General features: G+C 47.1%; 2 protein-coding genes across 2 annotated transcripts; one reads left to right on the top strand and one right to left on the bottom strand.

Annotated features, from left to right (window-relative positions):
• The first annotated feature begins 5,479 nt into the window (after positions 1-5,479).
• On the top strand, positions 5,480-11,166 carry LOC101757800 (calcium-transporting ATPase 4, endoplasmic reticulum-type). The gene is made up of 8 exons (XM_004960251.4): positions 5,480-7,525; positions 7,800-7,869; positions 7,994-8,115; positions 8,282-8,560; positions 8,745-9,122; positions 9,474-9,583; positions 9,929-10,157; positions 10,260-11,166. The coding sequence occupies exons 1-8, from the start codon at positions 6,146-6,148 to the stop codon at positions 10,833-10,835; spliced, it is 3,144 nt and encodes a 1,047-aa protein (XP_004960308.1). The 5' UTR covers positions 5,480-6,145; the 3' UTR covers positions 10,836-11,166.
• A 223-nt stretch (positions 11,167-11,389) lies between these two features.
• LOC101757397 (receptor-like protein kinase HERK 1) lies at positions 11,390-14,952 on the bottom strand. Its single transcript, XM_004960250.4, has 2 exons — positions 14,683-14,952; positions 11,390-14,248 (listed from the first exon to the last, which is right to left on the bottom strand). The coding sequence occupies exon 2, from the start codon at positions 14,237-14,239 to the stop codon at positions 11,717-11,719; it is 2,523 nt and encodes an 840-aa protein (XP_004960307.1). The 5' UTR covers positions 14,240-14,248; positions 14,683-14,952; the 3' UTR covers positions 11,390-11,716.
• Between the last annotated feature and the right edge of the window lie 758 nt (positions 14,953-15,710).

Raw genomic sequence — 15,710 nt, 5'->3', positions numbered from 1 at the left:
TTTCTTGGAAATTTTCGGCGAAAGCTACTACGCTTAAGTTTAGGTGTGAAATAGTGCTGACTCTTTTTAGATGTGAAAGGATCTAACATGCACTTGCTCGATTTAAACCTGGAATACGGTTTTGTGAAGTTGCACAGCCTGCATCTGCCTCCACCATTCCAATTCCCAAAAGAAGAAATTTGTGAAAGGTACTTCCAGAAGATCTGTTGAAGAATCATGTTTGTATACCTCTTGAATAACCAGCTTAGCTCGGAAGTTACCAAGCAAGTGTGCGTTCTTGGAATCTTGGCACAGCTGCTTGTTGCTCACGTTGATCCTCTTTTGTTTGGTTGGCTGTGCTTTGGAAAGGATGTGCAGGTCATGCTCAGCTATCCAAAAATAGGCTATAAACATCCATCCAGTTGCCGGCTTCAAAACGCTTTAGGTTGTCTCCTACCTATTTGGATTTGGTTGACTCGGCACTTTCAGCATATTCCCGGTAAGTTTCGGCTCAACCGAGCAGACATGAAAAAACGATTCTGTAAGTTCAATGGTCAATTGGTCATGTAAACGGAGATAGTATTAAATTCAGTGTGCAGCGTTCCCAATCAAGTATTCGACCAAGCAAACGTATTCCTTGGACGATCAACATGTCGCTCACGTTGATACATTCTCTCTTGTTTCTAATACTTTGACATGGACAGCTAAGTGGCATATAATCATCCGCAACTAGGGTGCAGCTAGTTGCCGGCTTATGAAAATGGTCTTTTGCAAGCCCTGCCTGTTCTGGAATGAAGCGTAAGAGAGTCCTTGGTGTTCGACGAAAACAAATTCATCCAACTAAGCAAGCTTGCAACTGCAAAAGTGCGGCACGCGGCATGCCAATGCTTGTCGGCTTTGTTATACTAACTTTATGCCCTTTTTCTTTTTGTTAATCCAAAGAAAGGTTCTGTATTTTGGCTTTTGCTCCTTCTGCGTCGATGAAATAAGCACCTCATTGTGCTTGTTCGTCCAAAAGAAAAACTTGCTTGTGTATCTTCCTTTTTTACATTCTTGTTAATGTTTGTGCAGATCTAGTAGTACTTGGGATCCATGACTGGACTAAAAGTTGCACACACAGCTGGTACTCCAAAATGCATCACACAAAGCTGTAGGAATGCAAGAAAGAATCAATGAAATGATGAGTTGAATAAGCAAGCAATAAACTAAGCAAAGCCTGCCTTCTTGTCTATTGCTATTTATTTGGATGCCAAGTCTTAAACAACTTCATCATTGTATTTTACTACTAATTTAGCAAGTGCTGCTCCTGCTAGGATCAGAGCAGAGGGATAGATGCTCGATCAGTGCCTCGATCGGAACTTTCCAAGAAGCAGCGGACGAGGTGTGAATATTCTACAGATTTCTAAACCATGCCTGGATTAGCTAGCACCCAGGATTAAAAGATTCTCCACTTGTAGTTATCCTAGTAACAACAAATTGAATGTTCCTCGGCATAAGCTATATCTTTTTCTTAAAAAAATAACGGAATTGGTTAAGGACACTGAAGCATTCACAATGCATCAGTTTGAATAATTGTCTGTCTCTGCGCCCTATACTACCCCCTCCTTTCAAAGTACAAAGGTTTATTTTGTTTTGAAAAGGCCAAACATTATGCAGTTTTGATCAATAATGAGTTAAGTGATGGTTCTTACGTAATTTTCCAAGGGTTGATGGTTCTCATGTAGATGTAGAGCTATACGTCGTCTGGTGTTGCTGTGCTTTACTTTTCACACAAGGTAGGGCACACTCTAGTAGCGTGGACAAAAGCAAAGCTCCAGGCATACAGCATGTGCATCGACTCCGTCGTTGAGTAGGACCAAAGGAAACAAACTACAGTGAGCAGTATTGTATACAGTTCAAGAGAAAGTGCAGGGAAATGGTTCCAATCATTATGTTGTTGGGTGCCTGACTGCCTGCTGCAAGCAATCACCCAACACACACTTGTTGCAAATGTGTGCCTTTTATGAACACAAAGCTAGACGTTTTTGCGAGTTCTGTATGAAAGCACTGTAGATGCCCTCCTACTGTTCTTAGCTACCAATCTGGCTAGAAAAAACGATGACGCGCTGATAAAAAAACGAACGGAGGGAGTAATAAAAAAAAATACGTCACAAGTACGGCAACCACGCAAAACAAAGGACGGTGAGGTTGCGGTAGGTTTCCTTCGCAATTCTCGCCATGGCTGCGGCGCTGAACCGCCGCCAGCCACACATGAGGCGTGGCTAGCCGTGGCTAGGAAGCGAACATATCATTTGTGCACATGTGCTCTAGATACGTACTTACTACACAATGTACGTACTCCTCTGAAGTATGGAGTTCATCTTGATGAAGGCATCTACCGTTGACTTGAGAAACAGGCGAGGACGCGAGGACCGCTCGTTGTCGTTGAAACGAAAGCCCAGGACACCGGTGATGACACGGACATGTGACGGGACAGAACAACACAGTTACACAGGACATGGCAAGCAACCGGTTCCCAAATTAGGAGTGGTAAAGTTTGCATTTTGTCATAAATACGCAAGTAGCATTTCGTTTGTATTTATGAATTATTCTCTAAACATTGACTAATTAGGCTCAAAAGATTCATCTCGCAAAGTACAACCAAACTGTACAATTAGTTTTTGATTTCATCTACATTTAGTACTCCATGCATGTACCGCAAGTTTGATGTGATGGGGAATCTTCTTTTTGCATAGTGCTAAAGTTGGAAAAAAGGGGGACTAAATAAGGCCCCATTTCGGCGGTGTTTGGATCCTGGAGCTAAAGTTTAGTCCGTGTCATATCGAATATTCGGAGGCTAATTAGAATGACTAAATATGAGTTAATTATAAAACTAATTACACAGATGGAGACTAAACGGCGAGACGAATCTATTAAGCCTAATTAATCCATCATTAGCAAATGGTTACTGTAGCAGCACATTGTCAAATCATGGACTAATTAGGCTTAATAGATTCGTCTCGCCGTTTAACCTCCATCTGTGCAATGGGTTTTGTAAATAGTCTATATTTAATATTCCTAAGTAGTATATAAACATTCGATGTGACGGGGACTAGAGTTTAGCTTGGGATAAAAAAACCCCTCAGCATTTTGACTTTGGCCATTGCAGACGGAGAAACCAAACCAAGAAGATGCCGCGGAGCGGAGTCCCCAACTCCGTCCATCCTCTACTCTACTGGCCTTGGTGTGCTTTTCTATCTATCTCTATCCTATCTATCTCTTCATTTGTCCCCTGCGGTGAAAGAAAGAAAGAATTTCTCAGGATGTGACTCGCCCACGCACTCTCGGGACGACGACGATGCCTTCGCTGCCAATGGCTCGTGGCTGTGGAAAAAGATGGCCGCTGGGCGCACAGGCAGAGAATCCTTGGTTTCTTTTGTCGCGGCTGCGTGCGCGGAGACAAGTCAACAAATCCATCCGTCGAGTATTCCAGTGGATGGAGATGGATAGAAGAATAGGTACGCGGGCTAGCTATTCGCTTGGAGATGACCTTCGAATCTCCGGTCTCCAGCGACTTCCCAACCCGGTTGCTGCTTTGACACCCGTTGCAATATTTTTTTAGTTTCAGATATTAATAAAGACATCTTCTCTTCTCTGCAGTATGTCATTGTAGCAGGTACTACATGGCATGCATCCCGTTGAATAAAGTAGCGAAAGAGCTGTCACTTTGCTAAGATACACGCACCCAATGGCCATTCAAGTGATATACTCTTCTTTTTTTATTAAAACAAAACTTAGTGATATTCTCAAATACGTTCGCTGTATTTCGCTATGCACCCTTCACCGTCAGCAGCAAGACAGCAACATGGGCATCTCAGAAACAAATGTCGGTGTACATACGTGACACCAGTGGTCCGTGACAAATACTAGTACAGCAATAAAACAGGCTGCCAGTGGTCCGTGACAAGACCGTCGACTCCGATGCCCGTCCACGCGGAGACCAATTATTCGCGGGCCCACACCCCAGGTGGAAAAGGTAGGATTTAATAGTGAAAAAGAAAAGAAAAGGCAGGAATTGAAAAATGGAATTCACAGTGCTCGCTTTCCGCACAGCGGCACAGGCTCCAACAACATGGGCGCCCCCAGGCCTGCACGCCTTGGGTGTGGCAGCGCCCGCCGGCCCCACCCCCACACCCGCCAGGAGATCGCATCCCGGCCTCCGGGCCCACACCGCAGGTCAGGTCACCCGGTGGGCAGGTGAAGAAAGGAAAAGGGGCGCGACAGGTCAATGCGGAGAAAGGATTCCGGGGTCAATTCCGGAGGGAGAGTAATCTATAAAGTAAACACCAATTCTCGACGGCGAGTTGGTGGCAGGGTTTAAGAATTGTCATATCCGGGTGGCTATGCGAGGCTCAGTGACGTTGATCGCTCACGCCATGCAACAACTAGAGTACGGGGACAGGGAGGAAGCCTCGAGGAAACTTCGTTTCATAATGGATTTTGGAATCCGTTTGAAGACGGGGCATACTAATTAGAAATTACAAAACTAATTACGTAAATGAAAGTTAATTCGTAAGACGAATTTATTAAGCTTAATTAGTCCATTTAATCATGTGATGCTACAGTAAATATGTGCTAATCATGGATTAATTAGGCTTAATAGAATCATCTCGCGAATTAGCCACGGCTTATACAATTAGTTGGTTCACGTTTAGTCCTTCTGGTATCAAACATCTGATGTGATCTGAACTAAAAATTAGTCCACGGATCCAAACACCTCCTTAAACTTCGGCCATTGCGGCATATTCTTCTCCAGACCACTTAAACAAACAGCCGTAAGTCCTTCAATTGGCGCATACTCTATGAGACTAGGTTGACGCTCGATGATACTCCATGCATGTATCCATTTTACCCCTACCGGTCCATTTTTTTTTAAAATATGTGTGTAGACTTAGTTATGCGAAAAAGGATGTAGCCGTATTTGTATCTAAAAGCGATATCTTATGGTTATGGTTATGTTGCTGAAAATCATTATAAAATACAACTTTTAAGATCGTGTCGAGTCAAACCGCGTTCTACGTCTGAAACGGAAAAGGTACATCGCCTGTACCGAATCCAAATAGATCATGTATCAAAATTCCATAGCAAAATTTATGTATTTTGAAAAAGATTATCGATGGTTGGTTGCATCCGACTGGTAGAGGATGCTTCCATTCCATCAACGGCGCTACAGTTGTTTTGGTTTGTTCGCTCATGGTTTCGGCGCATGGCACATGTAGTCGCATCCCACACGCATGCATTGCAATGCGCTGTAGCAGGCCGCGCGCGTCCATCACAGGCGGCATCAATTCCTTTGCACAAGAAAAGCACCTGCGCCATCTGTCGCTGCACGCCTGCGCCGCGCTGCATCCCTCGCAGGCCATCGGCCATGCACGGCTGCACCCAACGCATTCATCAATACGGCGCGTCACTTTGCAGCCGCCCGCGGCCAAGGCGTGTAGCCGCGTAGGACTGCAGCCGCCTGCGCCCGCGGTGGGATGCAGAGGCGGTTGGGAGTGGCCGCGCCCGGCCGCAGCAGTCCACGCCTTCACGCCGCGCACCCGCAGCCTCAGCGCAGGCAGGATAGGAAGCTTCCTGCCACCTTCCTCCTCCGCAGCCCTCCCCACTCCTTGCCTCGTCCTCCCCCGTACACCTCGACTTCAACTTGCAGCCGAAGAAGCCCAGAGGCGGCGAGCGGCGCGCATGCGGTTCCCAATCCCACCTCCTCCCCACTACTACAAGTAGGCCGGGCGGGCAGGCGGGTCCCTCCCAACAAACCCCTCGGGCCCTCCAGTACTCCGCCGCCCGTCGTCCTTCCGCCGCCGCCGCCGCCTCGTCGGGACGGTTCCGTGCGGCGCCGGGACTCCGAGAATTCCGTCCGGCTGATCGATCCGTCCCCAACCCACGAGACCCGAGGCATTGGTAATTCGTTGCCCGGTTGGTTGCGCCGTCCGCAATCCGGCCTCCGCACGCCAACTCGCAACAGAAAAGGATCTCCTCGACGCGGCTTTCGCGGCCACCGCAGGGGGCACAGCACCGCGCGGACGTACATACTTGCTACCCCGACTTCGTAGAAGCGATCCACCCGCCGCCGCCACCGAAGCCGAATTCCGCGGCGGGAGATCGTAGCGCGCTGAAGGCGGTGACCATGGGCGAGGCGGCGCCGCCGGTCCCCGACGGCGACGGCTTCCCGGCGTGGGCGCGGTCCGTGTCCGACTGCGAGGCGCGCCTCGGCGTCTCGGCGTCGCGGGGCCTCTCCCCCGCCGACGCCGCGGCGCGGCTGCGCGCGCGCGGACCCAACGAGCTCGACGAGCACCCGGGCCCGTCGCTGCTGCAGCTCCTCGCGCAGCAGTTCGAGGACACGCTCGTCCGCATCCTGCTCGCCGCCGCGGCGGTCTCGTTCCTCCTCGCGCTCTTCTCCTCGGCCGGGGAGGTCACGCTCTCCGCCTTCGTCGAGCCGCTCGTCATCTTCCTCATCCTCGTCGTCAACGCCGCCGTCGGAATCTGGCAGGAGACCAACGCCGAGAAGGCGCTCGAGGCGCTGCGGGAGATCCAGTCCGACCACGCCGCGGTGCTCCGTGACGGGGAGTGGCTCCCCGCGCTCCCCGCCCGGGAACTCGTCCCCGGGGACGTCGTCAAGCTCCGCGTCGGGGACAAGGTGCCCGCCGACATGCGCGTCGCCAGCCTCGTCACCTCCACGCTCCGCGTCGAGCAGGGCTCGCTCACCGGAGAGACCGCTTCCGTCAACAAGACCTCGCACGCCGTGCCCGTCGAGGATGCCGACATCCAGGCCAAGGAGTGCATGGTCTTCGCCGGCACCACCATCGTCAACGGCTGCGCCGTCTGCATCGTCGTGCACACCGGGATGGCCACCGAGATCGGCAAGATCCACGCGCAGATCCATGAGGCATCGCAGGAGGACGACGACACCCCGCTCAAGAAGAAGCTCAACGAGTTTGGCGAGGCGCTCACCAAGATCATCGGGCTCATCTGCGCCCTGGTCTGGCTCATCAATGTCAAATACTTCCTCACATTTGAGCTTCACGGATGGGTGCCCAGGAACATTCGCTTCTCCTTCGAGAAGTGCACCTACTACTTCGAGATCGCAGTGGCACTTGCTGTTGCCGCCATACCTGAGGGCCTACCTGCCGTGATCACCACATGCCTCGCGCTTGGGACAAGGAAGATGGCAGCCAAAAATGCACTGGTGAGGAAGCTGCCGAGTGTGGAGACCCTGGGCTGCACCACCGTGATTTGCTCGGACAAGACTGGAACGCTGACCACAAACCAGATGTCAGTGGCAAAACTTGTGGCAATAGGTGATTCTTCAGGGGAAGTTAGGAGCTTCAAGGTGGAAGGGACGACCTATGATCCCCGGGATGGGAAAATTCATGACTGGCCTGCTGGGAGCATCGATGTGAACCTTGAGACGATCGCAAAGGTTGCAGCTGTGTGCAATGATGCCAGCGTGGCACATTCTTCGCATCAGTATGTTGCCACTGGAATGCCGACCGAGGCAGCTTTAAAGGTGAGGATTGCTAAACTTACACGCTATTCCCGTTCCGCTATTGTTATGCTATTGTTATGGTTTCTGAATCCTTAAAGCGTATATGGTATAATTCATCAGTTACTTACAAATGTAGCAGTGACCATGCTGTAATAAACAGCCAATGTACAGTGATAACTGACAACTGCTCACATGTGTTTGTCCAATGCCAAACAGGACAAGATTGCTGTCGGGAAACAGTGCGTTATTTAGCTCTCATGTCATGCTAACTTCCTTTTTTTGTTGTTTCTTGTAGGTTCTGGTTGAGAAAATGGGTCTGCCTGGAGGAAAGAATGGACCGTCATTGGATCCGTCTGATACATTAGGTAATAAATAAATATACAAGCTGTCGTGCCTGATTTAGCTTCTATTTCCTTCCCAATACATGCTGCTTAATCAGTACAGTCAAAGAGTCTCACACAAGTGGATTGCAATGTTGTTTGCTAACAGGCTGCTGCAAATGGTGGAACAATGTTGCCAAAAGGATTGCCACCCTCGAGTTTGACCGCATGAGGAAATCAATGGGTGTTATTGTGAGGACCAGTTCAGGAAGCAATGCACTACTCGTGAAGGTGCCGATCCCCCTATTACTTGTTATTGACTTTTGATGCACATCCATCTGTATTGAATGATTTTTGTGTACAAGTTTACCCCTTCTATGAATATAGTTTTTTTGGATCACGTGTTTGATGGATTGGTATTCAGAGTGCTTGATGTTGTATCCTTTATTCATGGCAGGGAGCTGTTGAAACTTTGCTTGAGCGAAGTAGCCACGTTCAACTGAAGGATGGTTTAGTGGTGCCATTAGATGAGAAAGCAAAGGAAATTGTCTTGGCAAGCCTCCATGAGATGTCAACCAAAGCTCTACGCTGCCTGGGTTTTGCATACAAGGAGGATTTAGCAGAATTTGCAACATATGATGGCGAAAACCATCCTGCTCATAAGCTCTTGCTGGATCCAGCCAATTATGCTGCAATTGAGACTGACCTAATTTTTGCTGGTCTTGTCGGCCTAAGGGTAAGATGCTGCTGCTACATTGAGCTGTTTTGAGTAAATAGCTTTCTCACTCCACTATCTGGAACAGACAAGAAGATGTACCTTAGGAACATGGATTAGACCAGATACATGCGCAATGTGTCAAATATTCTTGTCACCAGAGTTTCTTATACAAAACTAACTCATGGATGTTTTAACTTGCCAGGACCCTCCCAGGGAAGAGGTCTATGATGCTATTGAAGATTGCAGAGCTGCAGGCATCCGTGTCATGGTGATAACAGGGGACAACAAAGAAACTGCTGAGGCAATATGCCGCGAAATTGGCGTGTTTTCACCTGATGAGGATATCACCTTAAACAGCCTTACAGGGAAGGAGTTCATGGCACTTGAGGACAAGAAGACACTGCTAAGGAGGAAAGGCGGCCTTCTGTTCTCTAGGGCAGAGCCAAGGCACAAACAAGAGATTGTGAGATTGTTGAAAGAAGATGGTGAAGTTGTCGCCATGACTGGAGATGGAGTCAACGATGCCCCTGCGCTAAAACTGGCTGATATTGGTGTTGCTATGGGCATTACAGGAACTGAGGTAAGTGCTTAATTTCTATCTCAAGTTTTCTGAAAATCACTTGGCTTTTTAGTTTCATTTTGGCTTGTTCTATCATTTCCAAGGACTACTTTTATTGGAAGGGGTGGGTTGTGGGCCCCAGAGAATGATCTGCGTGGAAAAGAGTTTTTCTTATGCAGTACAAGTTATTGTGTTTTTGCTTCTTGTCATCTAGCCACCAGATGCTGCTTGAAACAGTACACGTACAACACCAAATTTGCTGTGGGATATTCATGTGTCTTGTATTTCCACTAGAAAAGATTTATGTCTGTGCACCTATGACTTTGTCATGCTATAGTTTAATTTTTCATTTGATAATATTATATGTTTCAGGTTGCCAAGGAGGCCTCTGACATGGTGTTGGCTGATGATAACTTTAGCACTATAGTTGCTGCAGTTGGTGAAGGAAGATCAATTTACAACAACATGAAAGCTTTCATAAGGTTTGTACTCCGAGAGCTTGTTTTGATTGTGTTTGCTGTTAGTGTTTTGTTTTCATGCATACATTGTAATTTGCGTCAGTAATGACTGGTCAGTTGGTTGTTTGCGTCAGTAATGACTGGTCAGTTGGTTTTTGAGTTGCTAGTTTGGCAGGTTGGGAAAACCGATATCAATTTATTTAGCCACTTAATAACACTAATCTCCCTGAGCACAACTATTATGATTCAAATGTCTGCACGTCAGTAGATTTTTGCACTCTATTGTTGGGTTTGGATCAGCTATGGTGCATGTAAATTGTAATATGTATTCCTTGTGAGAATTCTGACTGTCTTCCTTGGTTGCTGCAGATACATGATTTCCTCAAACATTGGTGAAGTTGCATCTATTTTCCTAACTTCTGCCTTGGGTATTCCTGAGGGATTGATACCTGTTCAACTTCTATGGGTCAATCTTGTCACCGATGGCCCCCCTGCAACTGCTTTAGGTTTCAATCCGCCTGACAAGGACATCATGAAGAAACCACCTAGGAGAAGCGATGATTCACTGATCACTCCCTGGATTTTGTTCCGCTACCTGGTAAATGATCTCTCCAGTCTTGTATTAATCCTTTGAAACTATTTGGTTCCTTTTGTACTCTTATCTTTCGAGATAATCTCATGACTTGTAACTTGCCTGCAGATCATTGGCCTCTATGTGGGAATTGCAACTGTCGGCATTTTTGTCATATGGTACACACATGGATCTTTCATGGGCATTGACCTCACTGGAGATGGTCACACTCTTGTCAGTTACTCACAGCTTTCAAACTGGGGCCAGTGCTCTACTTGGGACAACTTCACGGTTTCGCCTTTCACTGCTGGAACCAGAAGTTTCACCTTTGACAACCCATGCGAGTACTTCCAGGCGGGAAAAGTGAAGGCGACAACACTCTCTCTGTCTGTCCTAGTGGCGATTGAGATGTTCAACTCGCTCAATGCTCTCTCTGAAGACAGCAGTCTGCTCAGTATGCCTCCTTGGGTCAACCCATGGCTGCTCGTTGCAATGTCGGTGTCGTTCGGGCTCCATTTCTTGATCCTCTATGTGCCGTTCCTTGCTACAGTGTTTGGTATCGTGCCCCTGAGCTTGAATGAATGGCTGCTGGTTCTGCTGGTCGCACTACCGGTGGTGCTCATCGACGAGGTTCTGAAGTTTGTGGGCAGGAGTACAAGCTCTTCAGGTCCCAAGAGGCTGTCGAGGAAGCAGAAGGGCGAGTAACGCTAACATTGGTTCAGTTCTCAGTTACTAAACCAACCAATTGATCATGTAAAGATGATTCTCAAAGGATGTTCGTTAAACACCAAACTTTTCAATACATAGAAATTGCAGGAAACTAGTTCTCAAACAAGTACCCGTTTTTTTTTTCAGCTTTTGTGCTGTTTCTTGCTTGCTTTTCTCCTAATGCCTAAAGGCAACAAATTAGCTTCCTAGTTCTTAAATTTTACTGGTTATAATTGGCAACCTATTATCCTGTGAATTATGTAGTATCGAGTCAAGATGCTAATTCTCAGTTTTTGACTGCAATATGTGTAGCAGTAATTCAAAATTATACCTAATTGTGCCATACAGAGGTTTCGTGTGTTATCTGAGAATTCAGATTTCGTGCCAAGGGTAAACAAAGTTGTTATTGGCTTTGAGATGGGTAGCATACGATTTCTATCGTTGGATTGGAGATGGACAATCGTGTTTGGAACCGATGTCAATGTGAAAATTTAGCATTGGCCGATCGGCCATGATCGAAAAGCGTTTAAAATGACCTGACATGAAAAAAATGGTGCAACATACCTAGATAGCACGACCTGAAGAGCAGCACATACAAAATGTGAATGTCAAATGGGGTGCTCGCATAACTGCAGCACTTTTCACTCATCCAGCACTTCACCAGTAACTAACTGGGACATGCTATCTACTAAAGATGTAGCCGCGCAGGCTCACAGTGGCTAAAACTGTTAAGAAAATCATGACTGCGATTCAGTACAATTATAGAGCACAAAAAGAAAAAAAATACAATTACACGTGATCTCTCAAGTAAACTTCAACAAGAGATAACTTTGAAGGCTTCATCAGTACCCTACAGGCTGTCTCATGCCGATGCACCTTTACCTTCCCTCAGCTTTGATTAGCTGAGAGAAGACCCGGCTCATCGACACGTCGGAGAGGTCATGATCAGGGTCATTTGAAGCTCCAGCTTCCGCCATTGTCACGCTGATACTCTCAAGGGCGCCAACGTTCTGAACCTGGGACGGGAGTTCCACAATACGGTTCATGCTGTTCACATCCGAGACTGTGGAATCTGCATCCTGAAGCTGCAGAACGTACTCCAGGTTCCAGAGGACATCTCCCATTGACGGCCGCTCCACACCGTAGTCCGCCAGGCACTTCTCCACGGTTTCGCCAAACTTCCTCAAAGAGTCTGGCCTGATTGTGCCTGAGATTCTCTGATCGACGATTTGATGCAGCTCTCCTCTCTTCTGCCACTTCATTCCCCACTCGGCCAAGTTTACCATCTCCCTCGGAAGTGTAGGATCAATCACTGGCCTTGCACATAGGACCTCAAGCAGAACAACACCAAAGGAGTAGACATCTGACTTCTCAGTCAGCTGTTGCCTTCGGAAATATTCAGGATCAAGATAACCAAAGCTGCCCTTCACTGCTGTGCTGACATGAGTTTGGTCCAACTCAGGTCCAGTCTTCGATAACCCAAAGTCAGCAACCTTTGCAAGGAGGTTCTCATCAAGCAAGATGTTTGCCGACTTGACATCACGGTGGATAATGGCCTTTGCAGAACCAGTGTGAAGGTAGTGCAGTCCCCTTGCTGCTCCAATGCAAACCTCCAGCCGCTGCTTCCAATTAAGTGAGGGATTATCAGAGCCATAGAGATGGCTCTTGAGAGTGCCTTTCTCCATGTATTCATAGACCAAGATCATCTCATTCCTTTCATCACAGTACCCAATCAGAGACACCAAATGGCGGTGGCGCAACCGTGAGAGGAGCTCAATCTCTGTACGGAACTCGTTGAGACCTTGCTGAGACTTCGGGTTTCCACGCTTCACTGCAACCTTGGTCTCATCCCTCATCACTCCCTTGTAGACCTTCCCAAAGCCTCCAACTCCAATGACCCAGTTCTCATCAAAATTGTTTGTTGCTTCTTGGAGCACACTGAAGGCAAAGCGGTATCCATAGCTTCCATTCAACCCTGATGTGAGAGTAGTACCATAAGATGTTCTGCTTCCTGTACTGAGAGAGGTGAGCCCATTGATAGAGAAAGGCATCCATGTCTTTGAATGTTGCTTTTCCAGTGTCTTTTTCTTCCGGCAAAGAAGTACCAGAACAACAATAATTATCAACAGTCCAGCACCTCCAAGGACTGCACCAAGAATCACACCCAAATTTTTGTTTCCAGTGCCAGACCCAACAGTGAAAGCAGAACCTCCAGTACTTATCTTCATAACCTCGAGCCCATTCAGAATCCCATCAGGCAATACATTGTTCAAGGTTGATGGGCCAATGCTGATGCCAAGTTTACTGGAGGCATCATTCGATGACAGAACCACATCTATATAGGTAGCTGTAGCCAACTGATTATCAGACATTACTGAGAGATCAAGGTTATTTTGCGCAAAGAAGCCTCCAACATATGCATTGAAGTAGAGCTGGTTAAGTGCCTTACTGACAATATCACAGAAGTGAAACCTTATCAAATAGCTGAAGCCAGCATCCACATCAAACTGCCATGTCATGTTGAAAAGCGCATTGGATGTATTTGATGCTGCCAATTCTGTAACTGTACCATAGACAATATCAGGGGCTGTCAGCTGAGTTGCACCACCCTTCTTATAGTTGACATCCTTGCCATAAGCAAACTTTTTGGTCACAGTTGGGTTCAACAAGTATTTTTGATCAGTCACCCAGGTCCTCGAGAGAGTATCATTGTCGGGAGTGACCTTGGGACCACCCATGTTGACCCGATACACCGTCTCCAGAGGCTGTGCAGACAAACCACTGTACTGCTGCATAGGGTTGACCATTTGGGCAGCATCGACGATGAGATCATCTGGGACAGAGACCACCTCAATTGCATTGATGAATGCAATTCCATTTGACGGCTTGAAGGAAATCACCAGTGTGTCACGGGTGATGTTCAAAGAGTACTCCTTGAACAATGGTGCAGTCTTGTCTGGCTGCTGGAAGTCACTTAGCAGGAGCACATCTTGGGTCGACACAGTGAATTTGGCAAGTGCAAGATCATAGCTCTGGTAGGTGAAAGGGAAGAAGTAGAGGCGGATGAAATGCCGACCCTGCTTCTGGATAGGGAAGGTGTAGGATGATGGGCTGGTGAAGATGCGGGCAGTCTGGTAGAGGGCCGAGTTATCGAAAGAGGCCACCCCATTCGCGGACGTGCCAGCCAGGATCTCCTGGGAGGTGGACACCTTCACCGGAGATGCACCATCTGAGGCGAAGGTCCTCTGGCCAACCGTGGTGCTCTTAGGGGACCCGCAGTCAACAAGATAGCTGTCCGCAGGCTTGAATTGCGCTTTGCAGACGCACAAGGATGACAAGATGCATAGCAGGATGAAGGTCGTTGCAGCTGGCGGCCTCTTCCTCCCTGATGGAGCCATCATGATGTTGACCTGAGTAGAAAGTATGTTCACAATATTCAGATGGCATGCATAACTGTAAGGCCGTCTCAGAAATGAAAAAAAATCTTTTGGTACAGCTGTAAGCGCAAGAACAAGAACATGCTCATCAACTTGGGGCCATAGATCCTTCAGAAAAAATTGGGACATGAACTGAATCCCCAATTTTTTTGCGCAATCAACGGCACCCGCAGATCGACCTTGTGCAGTGCCTAATGAAGAATACGGACCTAATCGAACAACTGATGAATTTTAACTAGTAGAGCACCACGCGGCAAACAGATCCGTAGCTAGCTAACCGACCGGAGAGGAAGAAAGATTTGGATTTGATTGCTCACAGACCACGGCCACGGCAAAGCAAATGTCCCCAACAAAAAAGCGAGCTCCTAGATCAAATCGACCGGCCCAAGCAAGCTAGGTTCACTCACCAGCAGGAGGAGAACGGATCGGAACCCGGGCGGATCTCCGGTTCACTCCAGCAGTCCAGCACCGAGATGGTGATGGAGAAGAGGAGGCACGCTCCCCACGCCTCTCGTCGAGACAAGAATGTGGTGGCCCGAGGAGGCCCGGCTTGCTGCGTCCCGTCGCCGGCGGTGAGGTCGCCGACGATGCGGCGCCAGAGAAGGTGGCGGCAGCTGTGGAGAGAAGAGAGGGAGGAGGAGAGAGGGGAGGAGAACAGAGGGAGAGAGAAAGCGAGGGAGCGAGTAGGAGTTTTGTACTAGCTGGCCCTGTTTTATTTTACCGTTAGTTCCACCGCCGCGTAATTAGGCTAACGCAAAATGAGGCTCTATTTATTTATGCCCTACTAACTCTTGAACAAATCATCGTGTCTCCTGAAAAACCGATTGATTCGCTTATTTTCTGTAAAATTCGGCTGGCTCAACCCAAGATTCATGGATACAGTCTGAAGCAAAGATACAACTACTTGTCCAAAAAAAGTAGCACTCTACTTTATTAGATCAGACAGTTTTAAATTTGATCAAATTTATATAAAGAATATCCATATTTATTATATCAAATAAGTATCAATGAAATCTATTTTTTATATATGTATTTGGTGTAATACCATTTTCTAAAATGTGGTCGAGTTAAGATAGTTTGATTTATGAAAATCTAAACAACATTTTCTTTTTGGATGAACCGAGTGCATAATATATTTTTTTCTTCCAAGAACAATGACAATTTTTAGTATAATAATGCACTTCCTAATTTATTTTGAAAAGCATTGTAGTGCAGCTGAAAAAGAATAACTAAACTCAAATGATCATGACACCGAAATACTAGCAGAGATGAAGTAAAATATACTCCTACTTGTACACACACAAAAAATCATAAAAGCTAAGTGCTGTTATTTATAAACGATATATATTTGAGACAATTCTAAATAATCAGATGGTACAAGGGAGTAATAACCAACAAAAAATGTCCATGACAAGCTCATGATTTCCCGCAAACC

This window comes from Setaria italica, chromosome III, assembly GCF_000263155.2.
Source record: "Setaria italica strain Yugu1 chromosome III, Setaria_italica_v2.0, whole genome shotgun sequence".
NCBI lineage: Eukaryota > Viridiplantae > Streptophyta > Magnoliopsida > Poales > Poaceae > Setaria > Setaria italica.
This window is presented reverse-complemented; position numbering and strand designations above follow the sequence as displayed.

Excerpts from the sequence above, each read along its gene's own strand:
- LOC101757397 (XM_004960250.4), bottom strand. The coding sequence starts at position 14,239 with ATGATGGCTCCATCAGGGAGGAAGAGGCCGCCAGCTGCAACGACCTTC.
- LOC101757800 (XM_004960251.4), top strand. The coding sequence starts at position 6,146 with ATGGGCGAGGCGGCGCCGCCGGTCCCCGACGGCGACGGCTTCCCGGCG. Across the intron at positions 7,870-7,993 it reads GGATCCGTCTGATACATTAG|GCTGCTGCAAATGGTGGAAC; the intron begins GTAATAAATAAA and ends GTTTGCTAACAG. Across the intron at positions 8,116-8,281 it reads GCAATGCACTACTCGTGAAG|GGAGCTGTTGAAACTTTGCT; the intron begins GTGCCGATCCCC and ends TATTCATGGCAG.